This window comes from Meles meles, chromosome 7, assembly GCF_922984935.1.
Source record: "Meles meles chromosome 7, mMelMel3.1 paternal haplotype, whole genome shotgun sequence".
Taxonomy (NCBI): Eukaryota; Metazoa; Chordata; class Mammalia; order Carnivora; family Mustelidae; genus Meles; species Meles meles.
In genome coordinates this window covers 90634437-90656784 of record NC_060072.1, presented here as the reverse complement: position 1 = coordinate 90656784, position 22348 = coordinate 90634437, and the positions used below count along the sequence as shown (strand labels likewise).

At 44.7% G+C, this 22348-nt stretch overlaps 1 protein-coding gene across 10 annotated transcripts in view; it reads left to right on the top strand.

The window, feature by feature from the left end:
• ATF7 (activating transcription factor 7) overlaps nt 1-21311 on the top strand; it is an 87319-nt gene extending 66008 nt beyond the window's left edge. For 8 of the 10 annotated variants that reach the window (XM_046012803.1, XM_046012804.1, XM_046012798.1 and 5 more), the window contains 8 exons: nt 2678-2815; nt 5910-6067; nt 7109-7208; nt 7739-7852; nt 8459-8611; nt 10854-11051; nt 12223-12331; nt 15947-21311. In XM_046012803.1, coding sequence (XP_045868759.1) covers nt 2678-2815; nt 5910-6067; nt 7109-7208; nt 7739-7852; nt 8459-8611; nt 10854-11051; nt 12223-12331; nt 15947-16164 — 1188 coding nt within the window. In that variant the 3' untranslated portion in view covers nt 16165-21311. Of the gene's footprint in view, nt 1-2675; nt 2816-5909; nt 6068-7108; nt 7209-7738; nt 7853-8458; nt 8612-10853; nt 11052-12222; nt 12332-14575; nt 14705-15946 lie in introns of all 10 variants that reach the window. The other 2 variants (XR_006819680.1, XM_046012806.1) reach the window with 2 other exon arrangements.
• Nucleotides 21312-22348: the final 1037 nt, after the last annotated feature.

Sequence of the window (22348 nt, the reverse complement as noted above, 5' to 3'; positions counted from 1 at the left end):
GGACTGTTGGCATTCAGCCAGCCAGTCAACAAATATTTATTGCATTTTGACACTTATTTGTTTCAATATATGTAGCTCTTACCTTCAGGTAGCTTTCTTGTAATATTCCAGACATTAAACTTCAAGAAGGGGTTCGTAATGCCTTCCACAGGAGATCAACTAGGATCATGAAAGGACTAGAAATTGTCACTTTGGGAACATATAAAGAAACTGAGGAAGTTTTGCTTGGAAAAGAGAAGTTTTAAGGTGAAAAAAAATTAGTGTTCTTCAAATATGTGAAGAGCTTTCATGTAAAAGAGGAGTTAAACTTACTCTGTCTGGCCCAGGGGTAGAAATAGGACCAGCAGGTAGAAACTATCGCAAAGTGTATGCAATTTTATGTAGGCCATTTAGTATAGATATTGTAGAGAGGATTAGAATGTTGGAATCCCTTATGCTGAGTTCTTTCCTTCTAAGAGGTAAATCAGGAGAGTTGTGCATTACTTTTTTTTTCATCCAGCATAAATTGTAATTATAAGAATGCAAGATAAGGTATCCTTATCACAGGCAGTTTCTCTAAGTTCCGTAGCTTCCTCTGAGCTTCTTTTCCTGCTGTCTCCCTCAGACTGAAAGAAAGCAGGGAAATCCACTGGCCTATATTTGTAGTTCCACTTTCAAACAGCTGGACTAGCCACAGTCTTCTCGTCATTACTTTTCTTCAGAGACTCCAGTCGCTCATCTCTCAATGGCTTCAACCTATGTAGTATAATTTTATTTTACAGCTTCCCTGCCTCATCCCCCAGCCACCATCATTTCTCCTTCTCCCAAGACACATCAGTCCAGTTGTTTCTACCAGGAAACAGGATGTGAGTGATTTAAAATCAAACTCGTTAGAGGCAAAGTCAAGAAAATTAACCTCCCTTTAAAAGTGGGAGGCCTTTTCTACTGCCGTTTTAACTCAGTTGACACTCTGGGAGGCCATTCATAGTTGGTCAGGCTTTTAGTCATTGGGCATCTTGATATTTCTTCCTGCCTATACAGTGGTGGTCTTTACCTCCCCTTGATGAGAAGAACAGACTCAGTAGAAGATTGTGTCTAGGAATGTTGACTGAGTCTAAAATTTCACTGAACCACAGCTTTTCTGGGAAATGCCTCTAAGGGAGTTTAAACCCATGGTTCTATTTACTTAGAGGCCTCTCGTTCCCACCACCCTCTGACTTCAGGGATCCCAGAGTTAGATGAATTGGGCCTGACATCTTCACAATGTAGAAAAAATGAGAGCAGAAATGAAAGCACCTTTGCTATTGTTCACCCCCATCAGATTGGAGAGAAAGAACCATCACCACCTTCTCTAACATGGAAGACACCAGATTATCTTCAGTACGCTCAACTACCAAGATTTCTAGGGATTAAGGTAGCAAGGGAAGAGTTAGAAACAAGCTCCTCTTTGACCAAGAAGCCTAAAATATGGGAAGAATAGAACAAAGGATCTACTTTTTCATGAAACTGGACTGCAGTGCCTGCCCTTCTGTCGTGCAGTGTCAGGGCCATCCTCTCAGATGGTTTATGGTTCCCTGCAAAGCCATTTACGGCTCCACAGTTTCTGTGAAGTGATTCACCACTGCCAGAAAAGTACTCTCTTTCATTTCTGGATTCCTCCAGTCCTGCTTCTGGGACCAAGGTTTAATGTCTTTAACTAATCAAATGGCCAGGCTTTCCTTTCCTCATTACCCCAGACCCTAGCTTTCTAACTTCTAGCTTCTAGCACCAGATGTTGGGGTAAAGTCACCACCAAGCGTGGGAAGTTCCCCAGAAAAGATCTTTCCTGTCTTGTTTGCAGTACTTCATTAGCTAGTCTGTCTCTGTTTGCTTTTGATACTTGTGTAATCTAGTCCTTCTGGTTGGCAGAAAAAAGTGCTCACAGTTCTCTAGTGGCAGCAGAGCTGTTTGGAAATAGGCAAGCACTGGATTCAGGAATCATTATACTTTCCTGAAAAATGATACAGTTATGATTTAAATGACATCTTTTTTTGGTCTCCTTTCAGCGTCTTTATAAACATTTTTAAGTATTTTTTTCCTTTCAGAATCGTTTTAAGTATTCACCCATGGTGAAGCATGCATTATTTCTATTTTACAGTTAGAGAAACCGAAGCTCTGGGGTGCCTGGGTGGCTCAGTCGTTAAACATCTCCCTTTGGCTCAGGTGATGATCCCAGGGTGCTGGGATCAAGCCCCGCGTCGGGCTCCCTGCTCAAGTGGGAAGCCTGCTTCTTCCTCTGACTACCACTCCCCCTGCTTGTGTTCCCTCTCTTGTTGTGTCTCTGTCAAATAAATAAATAAAATCTTTAAAAAAAAAAAACAAAAAACAGAAGTTCTGAGAAATTGAAATGATCTGGCCAGAGTTGTACATAAAACCTACGTTCCATATTTGTTCGACTTGCAGTTCAGTTCCTTGACCAAAGGCTGAACTTAGAAGTATATTTCCTCGGGGCATTAGACTGCCTCAGTCAGTAAAACATGCAACTTTTGATCTCAGGATTGTGAGTTCAATCCCTACATTGGGTGTGGAGCCTACTTAATAATTAAAAAAAAAGGAGAAGGAAGAAAGAGTATATTTCCTCATCTTTGAACTGGAAAGATTTTTGATTCAGCCTATAGGGAATCATGGGGTTGAACTTTCTTATTTGTCTCTTTAACAGGCTGCTGCTGGGCCCCTTGACATGTCTTTGCCTTCCACACCAGACATCAAAATCAAAGAAGAAGAGCCAGTGGAGGTAGATTCATCCCCACCTGATAGCCCTGCTTCTAGTCCCTGTTCCCCGCCACTCAAAGAAAAGGTAAATTCTCTACCAAGGATTATCCCAGGGATGCCTGGGTGGCTCTGTCAGTTGAGCATCCAACTCTTAGTTTTGGTTCAGGTCATGATCTCAGGGTTGTGGGATCAACTCCCATGTCCGGCTCTGCACTCAGTGGGGAGTCTGCTTCAGATTCTCTCTCCTTCCCCCCTTTGTTCCTCCCCCTGCTCATTTACATGGGTGTGCTCTCTCTCTAAAATGAAAAAAAAAAAAAAAAGAATTATCCCAAGTGTTGGTTGATAGGTAGATTAGGTTTTGATTCATTACTTGTATAAATAGTATGTGACACAGGATTCATTATATTTAAATAATACTCATTATTTAGAAGATTTGTATAAATTACACTTATTCTCTGACCCAGTAGTTCCACTTCTGAATCTATATGGAAGTGAAATTAGTATATTAAAAAGTATGTAAGAATGCTCATAACAGTTACATTCATTATAGTAAAAAAACTGAAGTATTCCAAATATCCATCAATAAAAGAATGAATAAATAAATAAGCTGTGATATATTTCTAAAATGGAATAGTAGGGGTGCCTGAGTGGCTCAGTTAGTTAAGCATCTGACTCTTGGTTTCGGCTCATCATGATCTCAGGGTCATGAAGTCAAGCCCCACATCAGGTTCCATGCCGGTCTTGGAGCCTGCTTAAGATTGTCTCTTTTCAGGGCGCCTGGGTGGCTGTGGGTTAAGTTGCTGCCTTCGGCTCAGGTCATGATCTCAGGGTCCTGGGATCGAGTCCTGCATCGGGCTCTCTGCTCAGCAGGGACCCTGCTTCCCTCTCACTCTCTCTGCCTGCCTCTCTGCCTACTTGTGAGCTCTCTCTGTCAAATAAATAAATAAAATCTTTAAAAAAAAAAAAAAAAAGATTGTCTCTCTCCATCTCCCTTTGCCCCTTGCCTCCCCCAGCCCCCCCATTAAAAAAAAATAAATGAAATATAATGGAATACCACATGGTATTAAAAAAGAATGAACGAATGATATACACAGCAGTGTAGGTAAATCCTACAAATTTTATATTGAACAACAACAAAATTCAGACACAAAACTACACACATGACTTCATTTATGTCAGGTTCAAGAAGAGGCAAAACTGAGGCGCCTGGGTGGCTCAGTGGGTTAAGCCTCTGCCTTCGGCTCGGGTCATGATCCCAGGGTCCTGGGATCGAGCCCCACATCCGGCTCTCTGCTCAGCAGGGAGCCTGTTTCCTCCTCTCTGCCTGCCTCTCTGCCTACTTGTGATCTCCGTCTGTGAAATAAACAAATAAAATCTTTAAAAAAAAAAAAAAGAGGCAAAACTATTTGATGATAGAACTCAAAGTAAATGTTTAACTTTCATGAGGGAAGGTGTGGATTGGGAAGGGACACCTTCTGGGGTGCTGGTAATGGGTTCTGTCTTGATTTGACATATATAAAGTCATTTAGTTATATCCTTTAGATTAATATACTTTATGTATATTATACTTCAATTATTCCGGGGTTTTTTGGAGGAGGGTTGCTTCTTGTTTTGTTTTGTTTTGTTTTGTTTTAAGAGAGGGAAAGAGAGGAGTGGGGAGGGACAGAAGGAGAGAGAGAATCTCAGGCAGGTTCCATGCCCAGTGCAGAGCCCAACATGGGGCTCAATCTCACGACTCTGAGATCGTTATCTGACCTGAACTGAAATCAGGAGTCGGCCACCCAACCAACTGCACCACACAGGCACTTCAGTTACTAAGTGGGAAAGAAAAATTATGTAATTCATAAACTGAACATTAGGGACGCCTGGGTAGCTCAGTGAGTTAAGCCTCTGCCTTCAGCTCAGGTCATGATCCCAGGGTCCTGGGATCGAGCCCACATGGGGCTCTCTGCTCAGCGGGAAGCCTGCTTCCCCCTCTCTCTCTGCCTGCCTCTCTGCCTACTTGTGATCTCTCTCTCTCTCTGTCAAATAAATAAATAATCTTTTAAAAGAAACTAGACATTAAATGATTTTGGGAAAAAATCTTCTTAGAAGAAAGCCTTCTAGTGACTCAAAGAGAAAATCTACTAGAATTCTGAGTATTATTTTTTTAAAGGAAACTTTCTATGAGGCAATGTTTTTTATAAGTTTATTGAAATACAGCATACACACAAAAAAGCGCATGAATTGTGAGTATATAGCTCACTGAATTTTCATGAAGTTTACAGCCTGTGTAACCGGCACCCAGATATTATCAGAACCTCAGAAGCCCACTCATGCCTTTTTCCAGTCCCTACTCTCTACCAGGGGTTATTAATTTTAATGTCCACTGTGGTTAGAACATCTGTACCTCATTTTACCTCCCTCCAAATTTGGTTTGATAACTTCCCCAACCTACCTCCTCCCTAAACATTGCAACTGTCACTCCTTCCTCCCCTTTTCATTAGCAACCAGGTCCTAAAGGTTGTCTGGAGCTGTGTGAGGGCCAGTGTGGCCACTAGCAACTAAGGTCCCAAACAAATGAACAGTGGGAAGCGGTTCGTTTTATTACAACATGACCATTAAATTCAAACTTCCTTAGTCTTTTCCTCCATAGCCTTTTTTAAAGGGTTGTGTCTGGGAGTACCTGGCTGGCTCAGTAGAGCGTGCAGTTCTTGATCCCAGGGTCGTGAGGTCAAGCCCTGCACTGGGCATGGAGGCTACTTAAAAAGGTAGGGGACATATGTCTGTAGGAGATATTGGGTTGCCTTATCACAGTCTTACACCCTGTCTTTTCTCATTAGAGATTGGAGGACACTCAGGCATCTGATTTGGAACAAGAGTGAAAAATTATTGCAGTCCTTGGAACTTATATAGCGCTACAGTGCTTCTGTAAAGATTTCAAGTGATTTTTCAACTCTTAATCTCATTTATATAGCATTCATCCCTGAAAGGGATATAGCCAAAGAGCCTTAACTCAGCATTCCTATTGAATGGGCGAGTAAAGTATGGATCCATGATCGTGGTAGAATGATGGCATGATTTACATGAGTCACTGTGGTGCTCTTTCCAGTAAATTTGTACTACATTTAACCAGCTACATATTTTCCTATAAGCAGCCCCTTATAGCATTCTGTGTTCTTTTGGTCTCTTCTCCTCAGGAGGTGGCCCCAAAGCCTGTCGTGATCTCTACCCCAACACCTACCATCGTGCGTCCTGGCTCCTTGCCTCTCCACTTGGGCTATGATCCACTTCACCCAACCCTTCCCTCCCCAACTTCCGTCATCACACAGGCTCCACCATCCAACAGGCAACTGGGGTAAGTAAAGCAGGGAGAAACAGTGAAGCCTGAACCCTTTTGTACTTGGTTAAAAAAAAAAAAACAGGGACTGTTTTTGAATACTCAAAACGAGTCAGTGAGATTGTCTCTCAAAATAAAATATCCCCCCATAACCAGAAATCTCCTTGTTAGTAAGGAAATCTCCTTATTAGTAAGCAAGCAGGTATTTATTTGGGGATAATACTGCCTTAATTTAGAGGTTTAATACTTCTTTGATCTGAAAGAAGAATCTTTAAAACTTTAGGAAGTTCATCATAGTGGTGGAAGCCACACAGGATTGTAAATTTAATTCTTGGCCTCAATCTGTACACGATTTGGGGGGCATTACTGAATGTCAGGCTAAAACCCATTAAGTCATCTTTTTTGAGTCTGGTGTTCTCATTAGTCTGGGGTTCTTGGTCTTTGCTATCCCTAATTTTGTTTGTCTGTCTGTCTTCAGTCCTGGCGTGGTCCATACAGATTTCCTAATGAGATGACTTGAGCTCCTGTCCCCAGGTACCCATGGGTTAAGAGGTTTTTGTCAGGATTTAGCCTCTTAAAGCTTATTGTTCTCTGGACCCACTAGGAAAAATATAAAGTGACATCTTTTGGGGACAAGATAGAGCAGTGCATGCAAATGGCAAGAGAAACTTACTCATGTTTGGCTATCATATGACATAATTCAGCTTTGCAAAATGACAACTTTCATCGAAGTCCTGGCTAAGGCAAGACAGAATTTATACATGCCAGTGGTAGGGATGTTTTGTTGTTCTGACATCTTAATAGGATTAGCTTCCCACCAGTTTGAGTTCAGTGGTGTTTACTTAATTTGCAAGGTGTAAAGATCTTACCGTTGCTGATTGTCTGAAAGGTAAGTAGCATTCACTGGTTTTTCCACCTTCACGAGGGTGTCAAGATTTTATAGTGTTGCCCTGTAGCTTCCCTAACTAGAGAAGCCCGGGCAATCTGCTGTAATTATAGGAGGAGGATCTATAGACAAAAGGGTCTGTGTGATGAGCATTTCACTTCATGTTTCCTCAGGTCTCCCACTGGCTCCCTCCCTCTCGTCATGCATCTTGCTAATGGACAGACCATGCCTGTGCTGCCAGGGCCTCCGGTACAGATGCCTTCTGTTATATCGGTAAGCTCTGTAGTTGGGGCAGCCAACTACCGACACACTAATCCCTCCCTTCCACCTGAATGCTCATAAACACACATGAGCCCCAGGGAGACATGGGCTCTGGTCTGTATTAGTTGAGCATGGCAGCCTGCCTAAACTCTTCGCAAACCTCTGCCAATCCAGGACTTTGGAACACTAGACAAAGACTCATCTGGACAATTGGCTCCTGGTCTAGGAATTGATCTTGCCAGCCTGCTGATTGGTTGATTTCACTTGGCACTTAGCGCCTCCCACATTACCCACCACTTTCCTCAAGATATAGCCCCAGCCGTTCCCATAGAAATTGTCACAGCACTGAAGGATTAGATTCCCTACTGTGTGGTACTCCATGGGGAAAGGTGTTTCCCAGTCTGTCCCTCTATGCCCTGTGGACAGGCTGCACAGAACAGGCCCTGACATGCCAGTCTCCAAAGCACTTCATTTTGGAAAGCTGTTGCCCCCCTGACTAGTATTATGTTCCCTTCTGGTTTTTCCTCCTCCTCTTTATCCAGCTGGCCAGACCTGTGTCTATGGTGCCCAACATTCCTGGTATCCCTGGCCCACCAGTTAACAGCAGTGGTTCCATTTCTCCCTCTGGCCACCCTATGCCATCAGAAGCCAAGATGGTGAGTACATCCCAGCTTGGGGCAGTGTTGGCCCTTTTAAAAGAAGTGTTATCAGCTAGGTTTTTCGAGTGAGCCAGGCAGAAACCTGGGCCTTGCAAAGCTAAAGATACCCTGTGGTGGGGTCTGGAGAAGAAAAGACCCTGATTCATGACTCTGTCTCCTCTCTTCCACCTTTAGAGCCTGGTACATAGACCATGGCAGTGAAAAGAAGCAGCACAGATTGTTTGGAGTGGAATGCTTGCTGTTTCAGTTCCAGGGTAACAGATGGAGGGTGGACGAGTGGGCAGGAAAGCTGGCCAAGAGGTGAATAGCTGCGTAACCAGCACCTGGCTGGGTTCCAGAAGAGAGCTTTCATCTGGACTCTATTACTTCAACAGCCCCCACCCTCCAACTGTGCCCAGGATGGTAGCCAAGGAACAGAGTAGGCATGATAGGGATCCAGGTGCACATTCTCCCTGTCATTTTCTTTTAATTCCTCTGTTAAGGGCAAATTGGCATGGAAATTTTAGTGATCTGTAAGGTCAGTATTAAAACCTAAGCCCACTTTTCTCACCCTTGATAGAATCTCACCCTTGGCAAGCTGTTTTTTATTGTTGTTCCCTACAGAGACTAAAAGCCACCCTGACCCACCAGGTCTCCTCAATCAACGGTGGGTGTGGAATGGTGGTAGGTACTGCCAGCACCATGGTGACAGCCCGCCCTGAGCAGAGCCAGATCCTCATCCAGCACCCAGATGCCCCGTCCCCTGCCCAGCCACAGGTCAGTTGGGCCCTTGCACGGGGGAGCCCGCTGTGTCACCATTACTTTATGGCATGTCTGTTTTGCGAGGAGCAGAAAAATTATAGAAGAGCGGGTTTCAGTCTTCAGGGCATCTTCTTGCACTTCAGTTCTTGTTAACAGTTTGACAGTAGCAAGACGCACCAGGCTTTACCTACTTTATTGTTGTATTTACATTAGGCAGGCCGGAGAAGGCAGAGCTGGCACAGAGGAGGTCTCAGTTTTTGGTCTTTGTTTTTTTCTATATGTGAATAACGTATCTGCAGAACCCTCTAAAGTGTGACAGAACCTGACTCAAACCACTTTTTGCACCAAGGGAGGCTCCCCTAGTCGCTTTCCCATGTGTTAAGTCTTACAAAAAATAAACAGAGCAAAACAAAGACAAAAACAAAAACCAAAAAACTTACCTGATTAGGTTTTGTGGCCAAAATTGGGTAATAACAATATATGAGTAAAATGTGATGTCACGATACTAAGATGTCTCAGCAAACAAACATAATAAAACACATTTTCCTTATTAGTTTAGTCTCTTTCCGTTACAGAGCAGTGAAAGGAGTGGTGCCATTTACATGCCCTGTTCTTTTTCCAGGGAAGCCTCAGATTTAATAAGTTTCTTTGACAACTGAATAGGCCTTAGTTTTTGTAGTATCTGTGCTGGACGGGTGACAACAACCTGAGATGGTTTTCTAGAATGACATCTTTGTCCAGCCCCTTTTTCTGATGTCACCACCTGCTTCGTCAGTTACCACCACATGTCCTAACATTTAATGTCCATATGCCGCCTTAAAGCCTGGCCAACAGCAAAAGCCTTCATTTGAGTTTTCTTATTGGAAGCTAAGCTTGCCCTCCCTCCTGTAACCCCTTCCAATGCCAGTCCCTGGAGATGGTGAAGCCATAGCCACCTTGCCTGAGTTGTGCTGCTGTCCCTCATAAGAAAATGATGGGAAAAAAAGAAAAAAAAGACTTTCTTTTTAGTTACAGCTGATTCCTTTCTTTCTCATTCTTCCCTTCTTTCTCTTGGTGTGCTTTTACCTCTCTTCCCTGCGTGAGAGAATAGGAACCTACTGTTTCCTTTCTCCATCCTCCTAAAGCACCAGTCTTTCATGTGCTCCGTTGAGCTCAGGACAAAGAGAAAATTGAAAATCTCAAGAGAATTAATATTAACTTCCCATATTACAGTGAGAAGCAGTGACCCAAGGCCTCTAGTTCATTAAATTGAGTTTTAAATTTCTTTGCCATTTTTTCTTTTGGGAGAGATAATATTAGTGTAAATAATAAAATTATTTCTTGATTATCTGTATTAATGGAGAACATGAATTAGTAGGGCCTGAAGTGGAGTATAAGATTCTGTTTTTTCTAAGCTCATGCTTAGTCTCATGCAACTGATGTGAGCTCTGGCCCTTGGGAACTACAAATATAGATATGTTCTAATAGCAGCAGATCCAGGAAGAATTTATTTTTAGCATTGTTTTACATTATATAGTTTCTTTTATACAGATGGCTGACCTTCCTACATTTTAATTTTGCCAGTTATTAGAAAGTTGGTCTATTTTTTCTGAACACATACCAGCTAATAGAAAGGGAAGATGATCCAGAAGTACTTTAGTGACAGAGGACATCAGCCTAAAGTCTCAAGACAAAAGGCAGTCCTGGATCTCCAGTATGTAAAGGGATTCAAAATGGGTTTTTATTTAAGAACAAACAGAACAAGGGGGGAGGGTGGTTGCTGAGGATGATTAATAACTGACTGTAAATAAGAACGTACTAATCCATATCTCTCCATGATAGCCAATATCTCACCCGTAGTAAAGTCTTTTCTCCTCTTCTGAAACTTGTTGTTTGTATATATTCCTTGTCCAAATCAGTGATTCTCAAGTATCTTTATTTCAGTCTCCCTAAAAATACCCCAGGCACCCACCCCCCATTATGGTTTCCCCACCTACAAGATTCCCTGTTGTTATGAAACAAAAAGTGATGCTCGCCTCATCTTATCTGTCTGTCTCAGAAATAGTCAGTTTCCACCTGAGCTGTGGTCTAAGTATGGGACTGAGAAGTCTGGAAGGAAATGGGGAGGCAGAGAGAAGAGAAACTCAGGGACATGGTGATGAGATTTGCTGTGGTTACAGAGACTGGTATGTCCCTCTGCCAGATCTCTACCTGACCTCAGGTTGAATTTGGGAAGGGTTGACGTTCCCTTCAAGTAACTCCTCTTCCTGGGCCCCAGGTCTCACCAGCCCAGCCCACTCCCAGCACGGGAGGGCGGCGGCGACGCACAGTGGACGAAGATCCTGATGAAAGACGGCAGCGGTTCCTAGAGCGCAACCGGGCTGCAGCCTCCCGCTGCCGTCAAAAGCGGAAGCTCTGGGTGTCCTCCCTGGAGAAGAAGGCGGAGGAGCTCACTTCTCAGAACATTCAGCTGAGTGTGAGTGGGTCATGGGTGATTATTGGGATTGAGGAATCTGGGAAGTGAGATGGAATCAGAAAAAAGTGAAACAGTATAAAAGAAGACGATAATTCTTTAAATTAGGACAGTTCCAGAAGCTGTGCCAGGAAGAATGCCGAAAGAGTCTCTTACCAGTCAAAATTGAAATCTCTTCCCCAGGGGTTGGAAAAGACTCACCATCTACTCGTAAACCTTTGCTAGAGTCTGAATCACCCACAGACCCATTTGGATGGAGACCATGGGTACTCTTTTGGGTATCAGTCGAATCCAACTGGGGTCGTGAAGCACCCAGAGGAAAATGTATTTGCCCCAGATAATGCAGCTTAATGAAAGAAGGAAAACCACACAAGCACAAATAGAAGAATTATAATCTAGATATTTTCTGGAATATTATTTCTCCTTCTTTTGATTACTTACTAAGATTTCATTGCAAAGATGTATGAATATATTTATGTATATAACATATGTATACCTACATGCACACACAAGTGTATAGAACAACACCAAAGTTCCTCTTCAGTATGCCTTTCCCAGTCTGATTTTTTCCGGTGGATGAGTTTGGTGTGTACCTACCAGACATAATATATATTTCTAACTATGTTTTTCACTTATACTTTTTGTGGGGTAGTCAGGGAGGGACTGTGTGTTTGTTCTAACATGTAACTGGGTTGATAATATCTCCGGAGACCTGGCCATGTGTCTAGAGGATCTTCATTTATTTAATAGCTCTATGGTAGTAAGTTCTGTAGTGTGGTTATATTCTAAGGTACGGATATTTACAATGTTTCTAATTTTTTGCCAGAACAGCAATGCTGTAGTTAACATTGTATGCCCTTGAGTAGGCAGTTTTGTTAAACAGGTTCCTGGAAGTAGGCTTTCTTAGAGGACATATGCATTATTAATTCTGGTATGATTATGTTTATCCTAAGTAGGAATAATGTGTCCATTATAAATCCCCACTTTTCATTGTAAGCAGCTCCTGTCACTGAACTCATGACTGTGGTCCTGAGCTGTCTGAAGCCTTAGGGAATGAGGAGTCTTCCAGATTCAGGGAGAAAATCCAGACAGCATTCTGTCCTCACCGTGGGGACAGCCACGGGGGTACAACTGTAGAGGGTGCATTTTCTTGATTTCTTCTCTCCCTCTTCAGAACGAAGTCACGTTGCTACGGAATGAGGTGGCTCAGTTGAAACAGCTACTCTTAGCTCACAAAGACTGCCCAGTTACTGCACTACAGAAAAAGACCCAAGGCTATTTAGGTGAGTGGCTCACAACCTAAGCAAGGTTAGTCAGTCAATAAACTGCATGTACCCAGTGTCTCAACTATTTATAGTTTTATAATCCCATTCTGAATATTCTGGAGGGATCCACACTGATGAGTGGGCAGCCTTTCCAGATCAGCCAGTCCTACAAAATAATTTTGTTTCCAGAACCATATAGAATTATCCTAATTATCTATTATAGTTCAAGATAAAGGGTGGCAATATTTATCCGGTGCCTGTGTTGTGTTAGGCACTCTACCATCTGCCCAGTTCTCTCATGAAATAGATATTGCCTCCATTTATACACAGGCAAACCACAGAATAGTCATGTACCTGAAGTTACACAGTTGGTGAAATAGCAGAGTCAAGATTCCCATCTAGGTCTTTCTTATTCTAAAGACACTATCTTGGCCTCAAGAGAGTATAAACAACAGATGATACATTGGCATTTGTTAAGCCTTGTGCTCTGGGGGTATATTTTATCTTTCCAGTAATGGACCAATGGTAGTTTTAGTTTGTAACCTATGTGCACACATAAAATAGTGCTAGAAAGAGATGGTCATAGAGTCATTCTCGGGATAGGCACAGTCCTAAAATTAAAATTACTGTGAATAATTTGCTTGTGGAAGGTGAATGCTAATAAATCATTTTCCTGTACAAATTTCATAAATTCCTAGAGATTTTGGCTATCAAATTTTGATATATTGAATTATTTTTCCACTAGCTGTCTTTATCATTTCAGAGATGCGTTCCCATAGAAAAAGAGTAACCACATCACTCATTTTAAACATCTCTATTTAAATTTTAATTTTAATATGTACTTCAGGATACATTCATTCATTAAGCAGATACTGATTGAGCCTCTTCTGTGCCAGGCACTGTTTTATATGCTGAGGATATAATAGGAAACCACATAGATTTGATTAAAATCCCTGCCCTTGAGGGGCTTATATTTTAGTAGGTGAGACAGACAATAAGCAAGATAAATAGGTACAATATATGGTCTATTCGATAAGAGTAAACGCTTGGAAGAAAAAACAGGAAAGAGGAATATGAAATGTCGGCAGCAGGGTTGAAATTTTAGATGAGGTGGCTTTTGAATAAAGACTTAAGGAAGGGAGGGAGCTGGCTGTGCATTTATATGGGTGACAACGTACTGCCAAAGGGCAAAAGAGCAAATGCAGAGGCCCAAAGTGGGATTGCATGTGGCACATTCCAGGAACATCAAGGGGGCTAGTGTGGCTGGATTGGAGAAAACCGGGGATGGAGAGTAGTTGGAGATGAGGTAGGGGAGCTAACAGGAACACTTTCATATAGGGCCTCATTGGTCCTAGTGAGGACCTCGGCTTTTACTTGACGTAGGGGGTTGGGGGAGAACCATTCGAGGGTTTTTAGAAGAGAAGTGACATGACTGGTCTGACTTAGGTTTGAACAGAACCACTCTGAGTGCAGAGCTGCCCAGGCAGGAGCAGGTAGTCTGTGTAAGAGTCTGTGGCAGTCACACGAGCAAGCGGTGGTGGAGCTTTGGGCCAGGAGGGTGGTAGAGAAAGTGCTGAGAAGGGACTGAATTCAGGGTGTATTTTGAAGTTAGAGTGACAGGGCCTGATGACGGGCCAGACGGGGTAGAATAGATGAGAAAAGAATCAAAAGCTGCACCGAAGTTTTTGGCCTGAGCAACTGCAAGAGTGGAGTTGCCACTTGTGGAAGTAGAGGAAAGTGTAGAAGCAAGTGGATGAGGAGGCGTAGCTGCAGCCCAGAGTTAGACAAGCTGAGCTTGCGGGTGCGGGTGTCAAGTGGAGGCTGGTTGTGTGGTCCTGCGGTTCAGAGGACAGGCTGAAGGTACGGCTTTGGGAGTCAGCAGCATGTAGTTCGTTTTTAAAGCCACAAAACCAGATTGAAAGAGCACAGCCAGAAAGAGAGAGGTAGTCGCAGGATCAGGCTCTGGGGTACTGCAACATTTAGAGGTCAGAGAAGGGAGAAGAAACCTACAAATGAGGCAGAATGAGCCTCCCGGAAGGCAAGAGGAAGATAAGCTGAGTAGTGAGTGTGGCATTCTGGAAACCAGGAGAAGGAGGTGTTTCCAGAAGTTTAGTGATAGCATTTCAGATCCTTTTGATGGGGTAAGAAAGGCAAGGACTGAGTATTTATCAGTATGAAGTCTGTATACAGTAAGTTTTCTGTCCAGTCCCTTCAAGAACTTTTGAGGAGCAGTTAATCCATTAAACTACTTGTTTGTTACAGCAAAGATATATCTGGTTCCTGCTGTGTGGTGTAGACACTGTGGCAGGTATCTGACGCAGGCCAGTGACACACTGTAACTCTGAGAGGCTCAGAGTTCTGAGGAGATGCTCGTGTCAGCCTGTGAATAAGGTAAGCACAGCTAGCCCAGTCAGCGAGGCCCTGGAGTGGGAGCTTCCTAAAGACAGGGCTCCTGTTTTAGTCAGCACATACCGCAGTGCTGGCACATGCAAGATGCTCAGTCAGACAACGAATAAATGAGTGCACTGTGAAAGCAACGGCCACGAGATAGCGAATGCCGTGAGTGCAACAAAGAAGGCTTCACAGAGGAGGTTATATATATCTGAATCCTGAAAGGAGACCCAGACATTCACCAGGAGAGAATCAAAAATACAATCATTGGTCGTTGGCCCTTATTTATTCCACACATCTCTGTTGAAGCAGCTGTGGAGGCTGTGATGTCTCATAAAATCTGACTGCAGAGCCACATGGAGTTGCCTCTGCATGCAGCTCAGATATTTGTGGTCAGCAGTAAGATGTTATCATCACTTTAGGTGAAGTGGCATAGCCTGTAATAAATGTTTTCAGTCATTAATGCCTAGCTGATTGAAAGGAGGATCTAGCAGGTGTCTTTGTAGTTTGTTGTAGTAACTGGACTTGGCCAAGGACTGGTGGGTCATTCATAACCTCACCTGAGTGTAGCTTGATATTTATCAGGCTTACCTGTGGGGCAAGTGCATGCCAAAGGAACATAAAAAAATAATGGAGGGGCACCTGGGTGGCTCAGTGTGTTAAGCCTCTGCCTTTGGCTCAGGTCATGATCCCAGGGTCCTGGGATCGAGCCCCGCATCGGGCTCTCTGCTCGGCAGAGAGCTTGCTTCCCCCTCTCTCTGCCTGCCTCTGCCTACTTGTGATTTCTCTCTCTGTCAAATAAGTAAATTAAATCTTAAAAAAAAAAAAAATGGAATGATTAAATTCTTGTGAGAATTAATCAGAGAGGATAGCTTAAAAAGGGGGGGGGGGTTCTATTTTAAATCACCTTTCAAGACATGAATAAAAGGAAGAGTGTTCCAGTAGGGGTAATGAACTACACAAAGACATAGAAGCCAGACGGTGTAATTAACATGCTGGGCGGTTACTTTAGTGAGATAGATAAATTTATTTGGACCTAGTTCTTGCGTCCCTTCTCAGAACTTCCCATTTCCTAGCCCCTTTGTGGCTTAGAAGCTAAGATTCTGGGAAGTTTGCCCCCCAGAATGATGGGCTTCCTTTGCTTGGGACTCCTTTAGAATTATGGCACAAGGTGATCCTGCTTGTTTCCCCATTCTCTTTTCTAACTACTTGCTCTCTGCTCTTTGTCTTCCTTTCTGGCAGAAAGCCCCAAGGAAAGCTCAGAGCCAACGGGTTCTCCAGCCCCTGTGATTCAACACAGCTCAGCAACAGCCCCTAGCAATGGCCTCAGTGTTCGCTCTGCGGCTGAAGCTGTAGCCACCTCGGTCCTCACTCAGATGGCCAGCCAAAGGACAGAACTGAGCATGCCGATACAGTCGCATGTGATCATGACCCCACAGTCCCAGTCTGCGGGCAGATGATGCCTCCCCTGGTGGAGAGGTCCCCAGCCAGAGCTCGCCCGCCCGAGAGCCAAGAGAGATGTCATCTTATCGCCTCCCAACTGCCTTGGACATGGCAATAAGTGGGGAAGATTGTGTGTTGTGAGTAACGGACAGATGTGGGGCCTTTCAATCACATGGTCATGTACATTGACACCTGTACTAGGAACCTCCCAGCCCCAGAGCCACATAGATTATCCCCTAAGGGGGCAGTTTCTGATGTACCCACAGCCAAAGGCCTTTCCAGATGGTCCGAACAACCACCCCTGCCCGTGCATGTGTACCTGTTTCTCTCAACACTAACCCTTACACTTCTAGGTTTTGGGTTTCTTGGTTCCCTCTCTTCCCACTAAGCCATGGCTATTACCTTCCTGATCCTTAGCAGCACGCCACTTCCTGCTAGGTAGAGGGAGGCCAGTGTTGATGGCAGGTCACCCCCTAGCCCGCCCCAGCCACCCAGTGGGCTCAGGATTTTGTCTCCCATTAGCTGCTTATTTTATCCCTTTACCCCCTTCCTGAAGTCTAGTTCAAACATTCACTTATGGCGAATGTAAAATTATTCTTGATGTATGAATTAGCAGTATTTTCCAGCTCTTCCATAAACTTTAGTCCTGCTCCCTACCTGCCACCAAAAAAACCCAGAAACAAAACAAACAAACAAAACAAAACAGAAAAAGCAGAAAGAAACAAAACTATAAGAATTCTAGTCATTTTTCAGCTATTTCCAGATCTATTTGGGTACCTCGTATTGTGTCTTGAGTTTTCTCAGTCTACTGCTGGGGCCTTTTCCACCTCCTGCTAAGCCTTGGCAAGATCATCTTGTGGCCTTATTAGCTCTTCTCGTTAGTGAAAAGGGAAAGTGCCCCGGGTGTGAATGGCTGATCCCCCCACTTCCGCAGTCCACCCTCCTGCAATGACCATTAGGGCAGGCAGGAACAGGAGAGTTTGAAGCTCATTCTATCAGGTTACTGGATTGATTCTTAATGTCTTACAAGAGTTTACTGGCCAAAGCATATATAACTCCTTTTGGTCGTCCATCTGCTCCTTTCTTTCCCTCTTTATTCCCCTGCCTGGGTCACTGCCTCTGTCTCTCTCCAGGCACAGCCCTCTGGAGCTGTTGTGTGGGGCACTCTTGCACTCCCTTGCTCTTCTCCCATCTCCCTGCCCCACCCCCAGGTCATCTTTTCCAGGCTGGGCTCTTCTATGCACAAGCGTCCCTCACCCTGGATCTCCCTTCTCCCGTTCACCAGGCTCCTAGGCTAGCTGCTAGGTCTCTCTGCTCCTGTAATATTTCTTCAGCTCTCCTCTGCTTTCTGACCCCTAGATTCAATGTGTCCCCAGGGTCCTAAGTGGGTTTTCTTGAGGGTAAGGTAGGATGGGAAGAGGCAGAAGAGAGGAGGCGCAGTACTGATCTCAGCAGAAGAGCCCTGCTCGGTGAAGGTCTGGTGTGCCTGGGAAGTCGGTGACTATTGCTCTCAGCCATTCTTACTGTAAGGAGTTAGGTTACGAGGGGAGAAATTCATCCCTCTTGTTCCTCTTTCTTCCCCGTTAAGACTTCTCATCTTCCTTTGGCTTTGAACTATGCAATTTCTACCAGGGCCATAGGAAGCAATCCAAAGCCAGAGGCCTGTGGATAGATAGGTCAGCTTTAATAGCCTGTCAGTATGAATCTCTTCCAGTTGTCCCAGAGCCACCTTCTGCCATCTGGCCAAGCCAAGAATGTCCTTTTCTCCCTCTCTCCTACCTCCATCTTAAATTTATATACAGAATAACTGCCCGCTTCCTTTCTTAGTCTGTCTTCCAAAATTGGCTGTCATCGGGAAATGTGGAAACGTTCTAAGCTACCAGGTTCCCATCATCTCAGAGTGAAACACTATTGAGGCAGTCAGAGGACATGTTCTGTTGTGTCTGTTTTTCATTTTCCCTCCTGCTTTTCAGAGCCGGTGCTGAACAAGACACACCTGGTGAAGAGAAAGGAGAGAAAACATGGTTTTCTCATCCTCTACCACCCGGGACCCAACAGGAACAGCCCCTGAGGTGACTCAGTCTAGCAAATGGCACGGCAGATGGTCAGGACGCCAGCTACCCCCTCCGGGGACTCCATTTGCCTTTAACAGTTCACAGCCATAACTTGTACTCAGGACTTTGCCTTTAGACAGCTGCGCCCTGGGACTTTCTTCTGCTTTAGTTGTGTTTCATTTTTTATTTTCTTGATTTCCTACCAGGAGCCTTGCCCTAAAGCTTGACTGAGTTTCTGGCTCCCAAGGAGCCTTCGTAAGACCCATGACTATTTTTCTTCCCCCTTTAGTCAGGTGTTAAGTGAAGAATTCGTTTGTCACTGTACACATGCCCTGCCTTAATGCTTGGCCTTGGAGAAGTTTGAGTCCTAGCTGTCTTTCCCTGTGTAGGAAAGCTAATTTATTTAGAGGGCTAATTATTAGACCCTCTAAATAAGACTAGTTTCTTAGTCCCCATGTCTCATTCTCTTGAGCCTTATTTCATTTTCATTGGTAGGAAGTTACTGGGGACCTAAATAAGGGGCTTTGCCAGAACCTTAGTAGTAAAGCAGTAGGAAGGGAAGGGGCAGGACAGAACCTCCCAGATAGCTCTTTAGTTGGTCCGTGGCCTCACTAAGAAGACAGAGCAGTTGCTTATCCTGAGACTCTGTCATAGTTAAGGGAAATGTCACTTTTCTTGTCATTGCTGCCAACCTTGTGGCCACTCTCCCTGCCCTTTGCTTTCCTGACTCATCTGGACCAGAACCAAACATCATGGAGGATGTCACTTAGCCCTTCCTAATGACCATGGCCTTTCTGGGGGCCTCAGGAAGACACTTTCTGAAAGGAGCTGGGAGTATGGATGCCTTGGGACTCTTCTGAGTGAACACAAGACTCAGGCCTCCCACCTCACCCCAGAGACACAGCTGGTAGATAACCAAGGCCATAGAGAAATGTACTAGACCAGGTATTCCGCTCTGTTTTGCCCTTTTCCTTTCAGCCTGCTCAGAGTTGAAAAGTCTGGGAAAGCTTCCCTCACAGCTAGAGAGAGCTAGAAAAGTAGGCCCTCCCTTACTTACTCTTTCCTTGTTGGTTGTACACCCCAAATCTGGCTTCTTTCAGCCTCCACTCCTCTCCTTGGCCCTTAGCACTAGACCATATACTCCTGGTAGTGGTAAACAAGGAGATGTCCTCACTGAACCTCATTCACCTTGCTGCCTTCCCTGTGCCTGTTCTGTTATACTTGGCTCCTATCCTGATTCACTGCCCTCTGGCACCACCCATCCTGGTTGACGGGGTACTTAGCCATAACCACGCCCTGTCTGTAGCCTGAACCACCAAGCAGATACCAAAATATTCCTCCTGTGGTTTCTGAGGCTCCCTGCTCCACACTGAGAGGCTTCTTTAAAGGTGCTAGCCCTGAAACCGCCCTTTCCCCAAAACCTCCCCCTTTCTCTCATGACTTCCTTCCCATCCCCAAATCATTATTTTTCATTAATATTGTACATTGTATACCCAGGAAGGAAATGTATTCCTTTTTTTTTCTTTAATTTCATAACCAGTCCATTTAGAATCCAGTCCTCCTAGTTATATCACGTATGCCTTTGTTGATAGGCTCTTTCTGCTTTCTTTAGACTTTTGTTTGACAGGGGCAAAGGGAGGAACAGGACAGGTGAGGATCCTAAGGCAGATTAGAGGAGCCCCCATCCTACTTCAGCCTCCCACAAGCCTAATCATCCCACTCATAGTATGGAACCGATTTCTCTCTGTTCATGTTTGCACACATGCATGTACACAGAGACATAAATCCCCACCCAAACCCCCTGAGTGGTAACCCAGCAGGAATGAGCATCAGCTGCTGGCCACCATTCCCACCCTGTGTTAGCAGGTCATTCGTCGCTCTTTGGGGCAAAATGCTATCCCAGATTGAGAAGAGGCTGGGGAGAGTAGAGCAGGTGAAGGCAGCTATGTCCTCTGTAGATGCAGGTTTGTGCTGTAGCTGCTAGGGTTGATTTTATTTTTTTAATGGCGGGCTGGTAGCACGGAGCTATCTCACCACCACTAGCAACTGATGAGTGCAATTTTAGCTGTAAGAAATGGCTATGGGCACTAGTTTTATTGGCTTTCCCTTGGGTGGTGGTTCTCAGGATGTGATCCAGGACCAGGAGCATCAGCAGCACCAGCATCTGGGAGCTTGTTAGACACCACATTTGGGCCCCACCACAGACCTATTGGGAACTCCGGCTGGGTGCTAACAAGCACTCCCCATGATTCTAGTGCACACTAACATGTGAGAACCATTGCCTTAGAGGCAAGCTGGGACATCCTTGTAGGGTGTCAGGATATTTTAAGTACCATCCTCTGCCTTAGCACTAACACATTTTTCCATTTCCTACTGTCCTTCTCTCCACCCCCATTAGAACAACAACCACGTCATTCATCTCAAAATCTAGGTTTGTCTTCCTTCTACTTCCTCCTCAAACCTGTCCTGCCTTGGTCTGGACAAGAATTGTCCCATATTCCCTTGCAGACTGGTCACTCCACATTCTTTGTTACAGGAAAGACCGGCTGGAGCTCTAGCTGTCCTGTACACACACACACACACATGCACACGCACACACACACGCACATTTACACACCCCTTTCCGGCAGGGAGATGAGCCTCCAGCCCCAACAGTGGAGGCTGCTGCCTCCGGACATAGTATCTGTTGAAAGCAAGCCGTGTGTATCTATGGTTATAGCTCTCTTCATCTGTATATCTTCGACATGTAGCAGCACCTCTCCATCTCACCAAGGAGCTCGACTCTGGGTCTGGGTCTCCCCCAGTCCCCAGTGGTGGACTTTGACATGTGGGAGGATGTAGTGCTACAGGCTGTTTTGTTACAAAACTGTCTTGTCCCCTTTCCCTGCCACCCAACTCAGCATGATCCCTGTGAGCAGGCTCTCACAATCTCCTGAGACGGGCTGAGGCAGAGGCTTCACTCTCTTCTCCTTGCCCTTCCCCTCTCCTATCCCCCTTCCCACCCAGCAGTTATCCCCCCCCCGCCATGCCTTCTCCCACTCCCCTCGCCCTGACATATATTGTGCCTTATTTATGCTGCAAATATAACATTAAACTATCGAGAGAACCACTGTTCTGTCTAATGCTTCAGTACTCTCATCTTTGAGTCCCGTTCGCCACTCTTGCTGGGAATTCATCGGGCTTTCACATTTTTGCTCTTCCTCACTCTCCTATATCTGAGGACAGAAGGAGCAGGGATTCTTATCCCTCTTTTTTATGCAGGGAAGACACAGCCTAAAGAAGGTAGGTGATTCATGTAAATTGTAGAACATGAAAGAAGGTACTGAGACCAGGGGTCAGATCTGTGTACTGCCCTGAAGACAGGGTCCTTGGCATCATGGGAGCCTCATGGCTAAACTCATGGGCTTTATGTGGATAAGGGGATGGTAGGGTGTGTGAAGGCAAGCGGCCTCTTCGCTTTCAGTGTTTTGTCCCCTCCTTCCCAACAATAAAAACAAAAACAAATCTTACTCTCAGGAAGTTTTGACATGACTGGGGGAGCGCACACATAGAAAGGGAAGCTTTCCACAGATTCTATCAGTTCTGTGGATGTGGGGAAGAGCTTGTTCTGGAAATGAGGGGTGGAGCTTGTTTGGAAACGGGTAAAAGTCACAAGGAGAACAAGTAATGGTCAGGAACTATGGTGAGGGATAGGGCAATCTGTGTATCCCTAGATAATTAGCACAAGTGAGAAGAGTGAGCCAGGCTGAAAAACTTGACCAGGAGGTAGCAGGTTCCTCTGAGGATTTCCCAGTAGAAGAGGACTGATACGGGAGCTGTTTGTGGTTGGTGTTTGGAATAATCCGACACAAGCAGGGAGACTGAGCAAGGTAGTGGTGATCTTCCTTGTGTTGTGGTCAGGAGCACATGGGGTTACAGAGAAGGGTAAGAAATAAGAAAGTTAAGTTGCTGAGAGCCAAATACCAAAGCCAAGATTGAGATGTTTTGAAAGGAGATGGAAGTTAGGGCAGTTTCCAAGTTCTAGAAGAATTAAGCCATTGCCCCTACAGGCCCTTCTTGTTTCCTTGCACTTCACTTTATCACACTTTAAAGACTCTGCATGTTTGTGTGTGTGGTTGGTTGGTTGGTTTTTGGGTTTTGTTCTTTG